This window comes from Meleagris gallopavo, chromosome 6, assembly GCF_000146605.3.
Source record: "Meleagris gallopavo isolate NT-WF06-2002-E0010 breed Aviagen turkey brand Nicholas breeding stock chromosome 6, Turkey_5.1, whole genome shotgun sequence".
NCBI classification, from domain to species: Eukaryota; Metazoa; Chordata; class Aves; order Galliformes; family Phasianidae; genus Meleagris; species Meleagris gallopavo.
The window spans coordinates 27,586,827-27,598,916 of NC_015016.2; the positions used below are offsets into that span (position 1 = coordinate 27,586,827).

Below are 12,090 nucleotides of genomic sequence, written 5' to 3' on the forward strand. Positions count from 1 at the left end.
ATCACAGAAGCTTTGTTCTCGAGGCTAGAGGTCTGTTGCTAGACCTAAATTTACATCTGTTGCAAACAATAAGTGCTTGCTGTTTGTTAGGATTTCTTTATTTTGAATTTTATTCAGTCTCAAGTTCCCTCATTGACAGTTATGTTGTTGTTGTTACTTGACAAAAACATCAGCTGTGCTGTCCATCTGAGCAGTTCCCTTAAAATGAGCAGTCTGAATGAATGGTGGTCTTACTCTTTTTGGTTCATGCATTTTATAAAGCTTTAGGTGATAATGATGTCAAAAATCCCTATTCTCTAAATTGTGCAATCAGGTGGTATCTGTTACTTCAGATTTCTAAAACTGTGCACAGTTGTGTGATCCAACAGCAAGAAAAAAGATTGTGTTCTTGTGGTGACTTCTAATATGTGCGGGCTGATTTCTGACATTTCTAATCAACCACCTTCTGTGGTGCACTTAAAGCAGACGAGCACAGAACTTTCCTTTACAGAAGCGTAATATCTGGCACTCGATTTTAAGTCTAACACATTTTGCTGCATTTGGAATCCCTAATGTCCATCAAATGCTCTGTAGTTGAAGCCTAGTGTAGTTAATGCAAAGCTTGTTCCATTGTGATCATATTAACTTATTTTTTGCTGCCTTTGAAAAACAAAATAAAATCAACCAAAAAAAAAAACCCAAACCAACAATCAGTATCTTTCTTCCACCATCTCCTAGCTTCTAAAATAGATACTGACTGTACGAACGCTTATCTCTATTTCAGCTGATGTTCTGAGTGAAGAGGCAATTCTCAAGTGGTATAAAGAAGCACATGTTGCTAAAGGCAAAAGCGTCTTTCTTGACCAGATGAAGAAGTTTGTCGAGTGGCTGCAAAATGCTGAAGAAGGTATGGATATGTTTAAAGAAATATGGTAGTCTCCTGGCAAATCAAATGTGAGCTTTTTTCCCATATTTGAGTTGTGCTAGGCATATCAAGTATGCAGACTTGGAATGGAAAGCAGCAGACGTGTCTGCTCCGTGTTGTTTGCAGTCATGCTGAAGGCTAACAACGCTTGCTGCCTGTTAATTCAAGTTGTTCTTATAACTCCTTAAATCATCAGCACTGGTTGTCAGTAGATATATTCTTAAAGCTTCTACAGGAAGGGAAGAATATTTAGCTATACTTACATAACCAAATGACCATGTGAGTGTGAAATGTGCTGATGTGCCTGTGCTGTCTCACTATGGCTAGCACTCTTCTGTATCAATACCTGTTTTGCTACTATCGCTTGTACTGAGTGCACAAACAGAAGTCTGCCCGTGCCAATGCAGTTGAAATTCCTTCTATCTGAAAGCTCAGGCTAAGATATATGATCTGTGTTTACTGCCTTAAAGCAGTTCTTGGGGAGAGTAATTGCTTTCTCTGGTCGATAACTGTTTTTCTTTATACTGTACAAATAGGTTATCATTTTGCCTTGAAAAGGAAATCCCCGTCAATTGGAATGATCCATCCATGAGTAGTAGATGCTGATACAGTTATTAGTGTTCATCTGCATGCATTTGATGTAGATTCTAGTAGAATCGTAGTGGGAATACATAGTAATTGTAAGGGGCAGGTAAGACTAGTAATTCACATATACATGTAGAAATACAAAAATGGTAGCTCCTTTCACACTGCTTTCACACTTTGGACTACCAAGTGTGGACTATCTTGGTCAAATTAAGCATTTTTCCCCTTCTGTTTGTATGTCTTTCTGTTCCTCTTTATTTTACCCTTTTTTGCATAGCTCATCTCACAGATGTACTTAATTACAAAGCCCAGTAGTACTAAAAACAAAGTGTTGTACTTAAAATATGCAGATAATACTTGCTTTGATAAATCTGATCCAACATTTTATGTTTTGTCTACAGGCCCTTTCCTGTCAGGTGAATGCACAAAAATACAATATGATGCAAAGTAGCTTTAGGTGGCAAAAACACTGTGTTCATAGTTATAAGTTGCTTTTAATGCTATATTACATAAGGAATCTGTACAGCAGGAAATCTGTATTTCCTGCTGTAGACTAATATGTTGTGTGATGATAATGACTGATATTTGCAGAGCAAATAGTTAAAAGGGTAGCAGTACAGGTTATTTGGAGAGATTAAAAGAGCGAGAAAATAATGCTGATTCTTTATTAAATTCTGCTCAGATAGTCGTTGGTTGTGTCTGCAGATGAGGAACAGAATAATTCATAGTGAGTTAGAATTAAAGAATCATGGAATAGGAATCCTAAATTGGAAGGAATGCACAAATGTTAACCAGTGAAACTCATAGTAACAGGTAACTTGAAACAATCAAGAACTATCCTATAGAGTGTAACAATGTAGAACCTGACCTTCTGAATCTTGCTGCTCTTCGATTTATCCTGTGTAATCTGTTAACTTTCCCTACGAGGTACTAGATGTGATGAAAACCTTCATTTGAATTTTGGAAGGATATTTGGTTATTTTTTTAATAGAACTGCATAACTATTCTTGTGCAACCCACATGAAATACCTTTCTTCTCTTCTAGAATCAGAATCTGAAGGGGAGGAGAACTAAGACGGTTCAACAAGCACAGACTCAATCTAGGTTAATGCCAAATGCGCTTGGGAATGCCATAATGTTCAAGCAAAGAGGCTTTACTTCAGTGTCATACAGAAAATTTTAGGCTAGGCTTTCCTTTTGTTTAGAAGAATAAAGGTTTTTAATGGAGCCCTGAGGCATTAGATGCTTTTCTTGGGACTCTACCTCTGGCTCATTGTACTCTAACTTAGGCAAAGACATTCATCAAGGAGCCATATAAGAAAAGTGAAATGAAATACTTATGGACTCCTTTTTATTAACGGTCTTTTTCAGGTACTATGGTAATGAACACTCCAATTTCTGTTTATAGAACTGTTTGGTCTGTGTTTGTAGCTCAATATTGGCTTGTGTATGTGATTTGACACCACCGCATTTTTTTGAATAAATGGCTTTTATATCTTAGTTCTGTGGTGTTGGTGAATTTGTAACACACACACCAAACTTTTACAGTTCCTCAAGTGAAAATTACACACAAGAGTGTTAAATGGTTTTCATACTCATTCACAAAATCAACATCAATAGTTAATTGGCATCGATGGACAAATGAGATCCCTTAGCAATTGCTGATATATTCAGTTAATTGCAGCAGTGCAAAGAAACAAATCTCTGCTGTCCTAATTTTGCTTGTAAAATAAATAAATGCAAATAAGTAGAATAATATGGTGTTCTCAGTACAGACTGCACTCAGGTATTGATGATGACTAAGTTTTGTGAGGAAAAAGCACCTGATTTTAGAAGCATTAATTTGAAAATGTGTGTGACTAGAAGACACTGTAAAATCAGATGTAACCTGTAACATCACACAGGTATAAGTACAAGACATTTGACTGAAATAGGCAAATGAATGTATAGACTTTCCAAGAGCTCCATCCTGCTTTCTTTAATATTCCCTTATGCCTTGATGTGATGTAATTTACAACTCCAGTGCCTGAGACCTGGCTAGGATGTTGTTTACACAAAGCCAGTGCACAGTGTTGTACACACATGCAAGCCTTAAGCCCAGAATTGGAGATCTGACACTGAGGGAATGCTCACCTGATGCTCCATCAGAGCTGCTGGAGTTCACAGATGTGAGCTGAGCAGTGATGTCCTGTGTAGCACAGTCTCCTGGTTTGCACCTTTTTGTCATACAGCAGTCCATCAGATGGCAGTTGCTGCCATTTCACTTTTCCCAGGCCAAGTTACTCAGCATAGTCATCTTCTGCTTTGCTCCTCCCTCTGCTGTGTGTTGGGGCAGTGAATTAGTTTGCCTGCATCACATCATTCCACTTCATCTTCTCTTGAGGAAAGTGTTATTTAAAATGCTCTGTGTCATTCCCTTTATGATAAATGAGCAATTGGATTGGTAAGGACTACAAAGAGGAGGTTTATGTACTTACGGGGGAGGGAGCATGAAAGCATAATTAATTAATGAAATGGTGTATCTTGTAATTAGAAACTAAGAAGCTATCCAACAGTGTAGATTTTTCTGATGGGAAAAGTCAGCACGTGGTAAGTCACAGATCATGTGGCTTTAAATAAGCATCTGGTTTTACAGGAAGCAGCATACATCAAGCAGAAATGAAGTACTGCTGAATGCCAGCTTTCCATCTAGAACAATATTTATTTTTGTACAGGTATTGATTTTGGAAAGAGGATGTGCATTATGTGGATCTTTCCAGTAACTTGTAGCAGTGCTGGGCAGACAGTAGGGCAGTCGTATTAAAAGTAGAATTGATGAATTAACTGGATGCTTTCCAGTTCAGTCTTTTTTATTACAGAAGATAAATCTGCCAGGCGCTGCTGACCTGGGATGATCTCTTCAGTGCAGCTGCAATGTGATAGCATCGATCTGTTAATGATAGAGAGCTGCTATGGCTAGGAATGTTTTGCTTTCAGAATTGTTCTTTTCAAAGGTACCATGAAGATTCAGTTGGGTGTGTGTAAAATTACATTTCCTTGTAATTTAAAACTCAGGCTCAGTTCAAAGGAGCCAATCTAGACTAATGCACAAAGGACACAATAACGTACACCTGTGGGTGAGGTCACCATAGGCTGCTGAGACGTGCTTGGCTGTGGGCTGCCTGAGCCATCTGCTGGAAAGGAAAAACATTACTAGCAAATGCTGCTTTCTGATAGAGCTTGGCTAGTTGTGAATGCATCTGTGCCTCCAGTGTATGGCAGACGCAGACAAAGTTCTCTGCTGCACTCAGCAGGCCGTGCTTCACTGAAGCTTTGTTCCTACAAGCCAGGCACCCATCCCAGCTGTGGGATGTGATTGTCTCCATCTCTTTGTGGTTGGGTCAGAGATAAATGTTCTTTCAGGATGGCACCACTGACCACGTTGAGACTTGTGTTTCTGACCGAGGGGAGGAGCCATCTGCAGCCCTACACTAGCAGTCAGCATAGACTTCACTGGGGTCAGAAAGGGCCTGTGTCAGATGGAGTTGTCAAGTTCTCAGTCATACAAGTCTCAGCACCCTGCATCTCCAGTGTTCATGTCTATGTCTAAAGCTTAGCTACTGGAAGCTCCTTTCAGCTTGTCCACCCCCAACAAAGCATATCATAATTTTGCTTGGACTTTCTGGGTATTTCTGTTTTTCAGCATGTCATGGTTTCATGATTTTTCATTATCGGTATTCCACATCATAACATCATGCAATGCACTGGGGGTTTGACTGCTGATGCTCAAGTTCCGGGTGCCTGTCCAGAGGAGAAGAGCAGCTACGTTTCCCCAGGGGGCTTTGCGGTCAACGAGGAGATATAACTCCTGGCAAGGTCACCTGATGCTCTCTTCTTTGCCTGCGCTGCTTCGCTTGCGCTTCTCTGCCTGCGCTGCTTCGCTTGCGCTTCTCTGCCTGCGCTTCTCGCCTGCGCTTCTCTGCCTGCGCTTCTCATCTCAGCGTTGTGGTAAGGCCGATCCACTATCAATTTCACATTCTCTCTCCTTATAAAATTCTGTTGATACCATATTTAGTAAATTACTTTGTTTTACCTCAGATTGTTGCCACTGTTTTCAATTATTTCGGGGTCCCTTATTTTCTTTTTTTTCCGGGGGCGCGGATCCGCGGATCCCTCCGCCCTTCTAGTCACGGAACCGGGCCGAACCAGCCCGTAAACCGTTGACACAGCAGTTTTCCCAACTTAATGTTTGAGATAAGTTTACCTGTGGACTTGCGTATTTTCAAATTGTATTTAGAATATATGCTGGAAGGTCAACTAGGAAGGTGCAACTATAAACAGAACTTCTACCATCAGAATGAATTTCAGTACAAATACATGTGATGATTGGGCTTTGCAAAAAAACTGAAACAGGATCTGGGCAGAGGTGGTGCTGCAACTTCTCAGATGAAGCATTTTTATATAAGAGTCTTCACAGAGTCCAAATCTCAATTTAAAAAATCCCAATGCTAAGCAGTTCTTCAACACAAACTTTAGGTTAGTATTTCTCTGCTAGGGAAAAGTTCTCTAGTAATTCCAGAGAAGTCGTCATTAAATATATTATTCAAATCTGAAGTTAAAATGAAAATAACTTTATAGAAAATGTGTTTCACGTAACATACAGCATTTAATTTTGAAATGTCAGTGGAACCAGAATTGTATCTCTCTTACTCAGCAGTAAACTGCAATGGAATGCGCTTTAAAATTGGGATTTGAAGGTGATTCCCCCCTTCTGGTCCTCTCTTCTGAGACCATACTGGGGTATGAAAGCAAAAAGCCATTGGTAGTGCTTTAAAACAATCTTCCAGCATACAAGTGCTCTGCAGGAGAGGGAATGTATTCTACTTGCACTCAGTGAATCAGGTTTCGTGGTCTTCTCAGTTAAAGCCCTCCTTAGAGATCTGAGAGCCACTGATACAGTATTTTGCTTCTGTGTAACTGCACCACGGCCTTACACAGAGTGGGCTCCTCCTCCACCTGGTAGTATTGTTTTAAAATAAAAATGCACAGCTTGCAATTGAGTTAATCCATGTTAATCCACTGGTTATATATTGAAATAATGGCCTGCTACACTGTTGATATTTAACAGTTTATGAACACAGCAGGTATTTGTGAAGGGGTGCATATGTTCAGTCAATAGATACCCTGAAGTCTAACTTATTTCTGATTAATGCCCTGACCATTAATGGTCTGATCGAAATACTTGAAAATAGGGAACTATTTTTGAACATTACTTTGAAAGATAAATAAAATACATAATTCTTAAAAACACTCCATATTCAGTATCTGGGACATGCCTGCACCTAGGCAGAGACCCTGCTGTCCGCCCCAGATTCCACCACCATCTCCCAGTCAGCAGGAAGAAAGGGGCTGGCACTGCAGCCACTGATCTGACACAGCCATAAGCTGACAGCAGCATTTTGGTACTTGAATCTGTCACTCAAATGGCTTCTGGGTGCCAAAAGCTCATTCACCTCCACTTAAGTATCTCATTTAACAGTTCAACATTAACAACTGCCCCTGCATCCTGCACTCCGCATCAGCACTTCAATTGGTGGCATTACAGGACTTAAGAATTTGCCTTCCTACCACTCAGCACAATTCAGCCTATGGGACTGCAAAGAAACTGCAAACTGAGGATCTGCTGTGGGAAAAATAAACCTGGTTTATTTCTCTGACATTCTCTGATTTTTGAGAGTATACAAAAATAAATAAAACAACCCAGAACAAATAAATGACAACACCATGGCTACTTTGTAGTGATAATATACATTTGTGTTGCACTCCTTCAGTATATCAGCTGCCTGAGATGTTTCTATTTATTTTTCCCTGATGAAGCTTTCTGACAAGCTAACATAATTTTCTCCATATCGTTACTAATTATTGCTGAGATATTTGCAAAATGCTGACAACCATACATTTTAGCAGAAGGAATAATAAAACAGTATTGTGGATGTATCCAAGGATACGGCCTCTGACCCTTCAAATAAAATAAAGTAAAATAAGATCAACCATAGAAGAACAAATCAAATATGAAGCATCTTTTGCTCCTAGTCAGATCACTTCTCACCTATAGTAACTCTTGTAACTCACCCTCACAGGTTGGCCCACATTTCCGAGAAGACTTGGAGCATGTTGTCCCTCAGCCCAGGTTCTGACTCTGCCAGCTGCTGGGAGGACTGAGGCAGGAGCACTGCCTTGGCCTCCCCTTAGTGTCCCTGTAGCATGCATGCAGCCCCTGGCAGGGCCCAGGGGAAGCTGAGCACATGGACCTCATCTGTTGGCACACTTTGTCCCTTGCTTGGAAAATCTGTGTCAAACACAAAAATACCCTCAGTGATCAGATTTGTATGGATACATCCTCTAGAGATCCCAAAGAGGGCTGTGTTTTCTCAGGGGAAAAGTCAACGCCGGGAAACACTGCCAAGTGAGAGAGAGAAGGAGCACCCAGCGTTACTCCTGAGAGCAGCATAGGACACAGAAAGAAGAACGGAAATAATTTGGAAGAGCTGTGTGAATCGAGGTCATGGGCTGTCTCTTCTTCACCACATAGGTTCACTCACGTGCTGCTTTTACAGTCACGCCACACAGCCTTGTTACAGTAACTTTATCTCTGTTTATTTCCTTTTGTTTCAGCTTTCAACTTCTTTTGTCCGTACTCAGATTCAGTTTCCTTCACGTTTCCTTAGCTTTGTTTGTGTGGCTAGTTCTGTTATTTTTGTAATAACTGGTTATAGTCGAGCGATTTATGTAACGTGTGTCATTGTATCTATGTGGTGATTTGGTGGCTGTCATTGTACCTGAAATCTTTTTTCTTTAGAGAATCCATCCTGAAACAGCAGCTGATGGTGCTCCTTTAGCTGAAGAGTTCTAAGGGCAAAATACAGATCAAATGTTACAGGCACAAGCCTGAGTGATTCATTTAAGCCTAAATAACACAGTCCTCCCCTGAAAGCCTAGAAAAGCAAACAGCACTTGTTTATGCTCTGTCTGGGTTCAAAATCACCTTTGTACACTTCTAAATTTAAATAGGACAGAGGAAAGGCAAGAATCAGACATGGGCAAGAAAGATCAGCATGGATAAATCAAAGGCATGTGAATTTCTCTAGTAAAGAAGTGCTGCAGCAACTGGTTCTCATGAGCCCAGAATCCAAATGGTTTCCACAGAGCGCAGAAGACATCTGTATCCACTGACAGCTTTCAGGCTACTGACTGAAAAGGAACACAGGGTGGTGCTGATGCTGCAAAACAACACTGACTTTGAATATGAAAATGGCACAGAGGAAAAGCGCGGCCTTCTTGGGAATACTAATCCTCAGAGAGAAAGAAAAGTACAACTTTGTCCCGTGTCAAGGGAAGAATCATGAAGCACAAATTCGGTTTCTCTAAAATTAAAATCAGGGAAAGCACAGAAACACCACAGACGTGAAGGAGAGAGTGACAGCAGAGGAATAGCCTTCCAGTTGAAGCTCTCCAACAATGGGAGGGTCTGAACTGAGCTGTAGGTCACATTTAAATGTGATTTTGTTTGTATGATAAAATTAATGCTTGCTGCTCTCTCAAGAAATCACTTAGAATATCAGAAACACAGAGATATCCTGGAATTCTCGAGGATACTTACTCTACCCCATGAAATGGGAACGATGGGAAACCACGTATTCCCCCAGGATGCAGAAACTCCTTCCAGTCTGGGGGAAGTTACTGAAGCTCTAATTATGCTGACTTACTGCTCAGCAGCTGTCTTTCTTTGCTATGTTAGCCTGTAATGTGCAGAGGTACACATTGTACACTACTGAGAAGCATCTCAACAGTGAAGAAATGAGTTTGAAATAAGTGCAAGACCTTGCAGTTTCATCCCCGAACTCTGGGTGTCAGCGGATTCTCCAAGTAGCAAATTGTAAGAGGTGTTTTCTTCTCTTTGGTAGTTTCTAGGCACTTAGCACACTATTAACCTCATCTGCTTGCAAGAAGACCACTGAAAGCTGTGCTAACAGATGACCATACTCCTGAGCACTCTTGTTGCTGTGAGTCTATAAGAGCCAGATACTCATTCAGTACTTGCAAGGGAGAAGGCCAGATGATGGAACTGCTTCCCAGCTTGCACACAGATGATGGTGGATATGAAGCAGAACTGGCTGGCAGCAGCAGATTGTTTGGCTAACGAGAGGAAACAGCCGTCGCTTTTTTCTATATGCTCCTTATGCATACTTAAAAGTACTGTGTTCAGCTTATTAGCAGCACATGGCTGTAAGTTTCCTCTTTGCAAGAAAAGAAGCTCAGTGTCTCTATTAAGGAGGTATTTTAAAGAAAGATGAGCTGCAAGGGGCAGAGACCGAGTATTTATTACTGTACTAATTGCTTCAAAATGTACGTCTAAATGAGTAATGTCACCAGCTTAAGACTGATATTATGAAGGAAATTGGGTTCTTTAAATTTACCTTCTGAATTCTGAGCCATTTGCTGCTCATATTTTCAAGATTTTGTTCACAACTATGCTGTTTTTTTCCTGTTTCTGAGAGATTCTCACATCATCACAATGTGAGAGCAGCTAACTGTAATGTAAGTAAGCCAAGGTAGTGGGGCAGGGTGAGCGTGTTGCCTGTGCCTTGCAGAAATCACAAAGAAAACAGAACACAGGTACACTATGATTTCTCATTCAGTCTTTCTACTCTTTCTGTGAATTTCTTTCATCTGGTGATTGCTGTTTGGGCCAAGCAACTCCATTCTCTCACAAGTGATGAGCAGAAAGTCAAAGAAAATATCAGCATGTGAAAGCATATGGGAAAAAAAAAGGGCTGCTCTGCCTTCTGAATGCATGATGTATATAGGGCTGCACATCTTCCTGTGCATTGCTTGCCTTCTCCCTTTCTACTATTTCTCAGCTTGTCATGACCCTGATTAAAAAAAAAACAAAAACAAAAACAACAACAACAAAAAACATATATTCACTGATTATTATTAAGCAAATGGCCTTGTGCTAGGGAAGAACACAGAATTCATTGGCAGCTTGCGCCCTTGAGAAATTAAAAATCAATTGGGTGTGTTTTGGAATGAACTTGCTTATCTGGAGCATGACGCAGAGCAGCTGAAAGAATGAAGTAAAGCTCAAATGCAATGGCTCCTTTTTTTCCCCAAAACCAAATACATGCATTTCTTAGACTAAGGATTCAATTTGTTTTTTTATTATCTACACCTTTAAGTTGCGATACTGGCCTAGAGAAGGCCTGTCACAGTGTTTCATCTTAAGAGTTATCCCTACTTTGAGCAGCAGTTCGAATGTGATGATCTCTGGGGTCCCTTCCAACCTGTATTTCTCATGGTTTTGTGGCAGGCACAGCAACAAGCATGGACAGGGACACAGCCAACAGACAGACCCAATGACAAGCACTTACACAGCTTACATCAAGTGTACATGCTGGAATTTTCATTTGAGATGCAAAGCTTTTCTCCCCATTCATCTGCTCACATAGCACAAAGCCTTTTGCTCAGGCCTTCCCGCTTTTCCATTTCCCCATAAACATTTTAGATTTATGCTCCTTAGCATATGATGCTTGATTACTTAAAGCTTTCTGGGAATGCTCCCAGGGAATCACCTCGGAAGGCACGCAGTGCATGGTACTCATTTTCCTCTTCAAACCAAATCAAGCGGTGATGGTTTCCACCTGAACCTGATAAAGTGGAAATCTTTAGGATGTGATGATAATGAGAACCTGCAGCAGACATAACATAAAACCAATAAAAACAGCAATTAATTTGAAAACTGCTTATACTCCTCACTGCTTCCACCCTACTGTTAGTCCTAGGCAGTCACTTGTCTTATTAATCTCAGAGGTCTTGTCTTATGTTTAGCACTGAAGTTTGCTGGTTTTATCTCCAACCTGAAGAACAGAATGTCACAGGGATCTGGTGCCAGCACACCATGCTGTTCTGAATGATTCCCCCCACCTCCTGCTGGTGCTGAGCAGAAAGAGCACTGTCTCCAAGAGGCAGCCTTTGCAGCAAGCCTGCACCTGCAGAGAGGCGCACAAATACCTTATGCTTAAGGGCACCCAGGAATTTCTGATTTGGTTGCAGGAAGCATTAGACCGTTCAGCTGCCTGTGTCTAGAATTCTGCCTTTTTCTCTTCCACACTTAACTGAAATCAGCCTGTTCTGGGACGTCCCTGAATTCTGACCTCAGACAGAAGGAATGAGCTTAGGATCAAGCCTTTGAAGTGTTACCATTCAAAATGCCATTACACTGCTATTTTCAGCCTCCGGTCGCTTGTTTCTTTAATACGTTAGCAGCAACAAACTATCCTTATCCTAATCCTCTATCATCTTAATTCAGAAAGGATTTTAAATGTGCTGAAAAAGGCAATTCTTACAATTAAGATAAGAGCTTCAGAAAATCCCAAGGACTGTTTATAAATCGATTAAATGAGTATTTGCCTCTTTTAATACTTTCAGAAGGCTGACCTCTGAAACAAACTTTCCCTTTAAAATCAGAGTCCTGGAGTATTCCTTCCTTCCTTCCTTCCTTTCTTTCTTTCTTTCTTTCTCTCTTTCTCTCTTTCTTTCTTTCTTTCTTTCTTTCCTTCTTT

General features: G+C 40.6%; 2 protein-coding genes across 2 annotated transcripts in view; both read left to right on the plus strand.

Moving 5' to 3' along the window:
- Positions 1-2,989, plus strand: part of BZW2 (basic leucine zipper and W2 domains 2) — a 32,014-nt gene extending 29,025 nt beyond the window's left edge. The window contains exons 10-11 of the mRNA XM_003207112.2: positions 764-886; positions 2,535-2,989. Coding sequence (XP_003207160.1) covers positions 764-886; positions 2,535-2,563 — 152 coding nt within the window. The 3' untranslated portion in view covers positions 2,564-2,989. The remainder of the gene's footprint in view (positions 1-763; positions 887-2,534) is intronic.
- Positions 2,990-8,661: 5,672 nt separating this feature from the next.
- Positions 8,662-12,090, plus strand: part of TSPAN13 (tetraspanin 13) — a 27,295-nt gene continuing 23,866 nt past the window's right edge. Inside the window, exon 1 of the mRNA XM_031554043.1 lies at positions 8,662-8,838. Within this exon, the coding sequence (XP_031409903.1) occupies positions 8,662-8,838 (177 nt within the window). The remainder of the gene's footprint in view (positions 8,839-12,090) is intronic.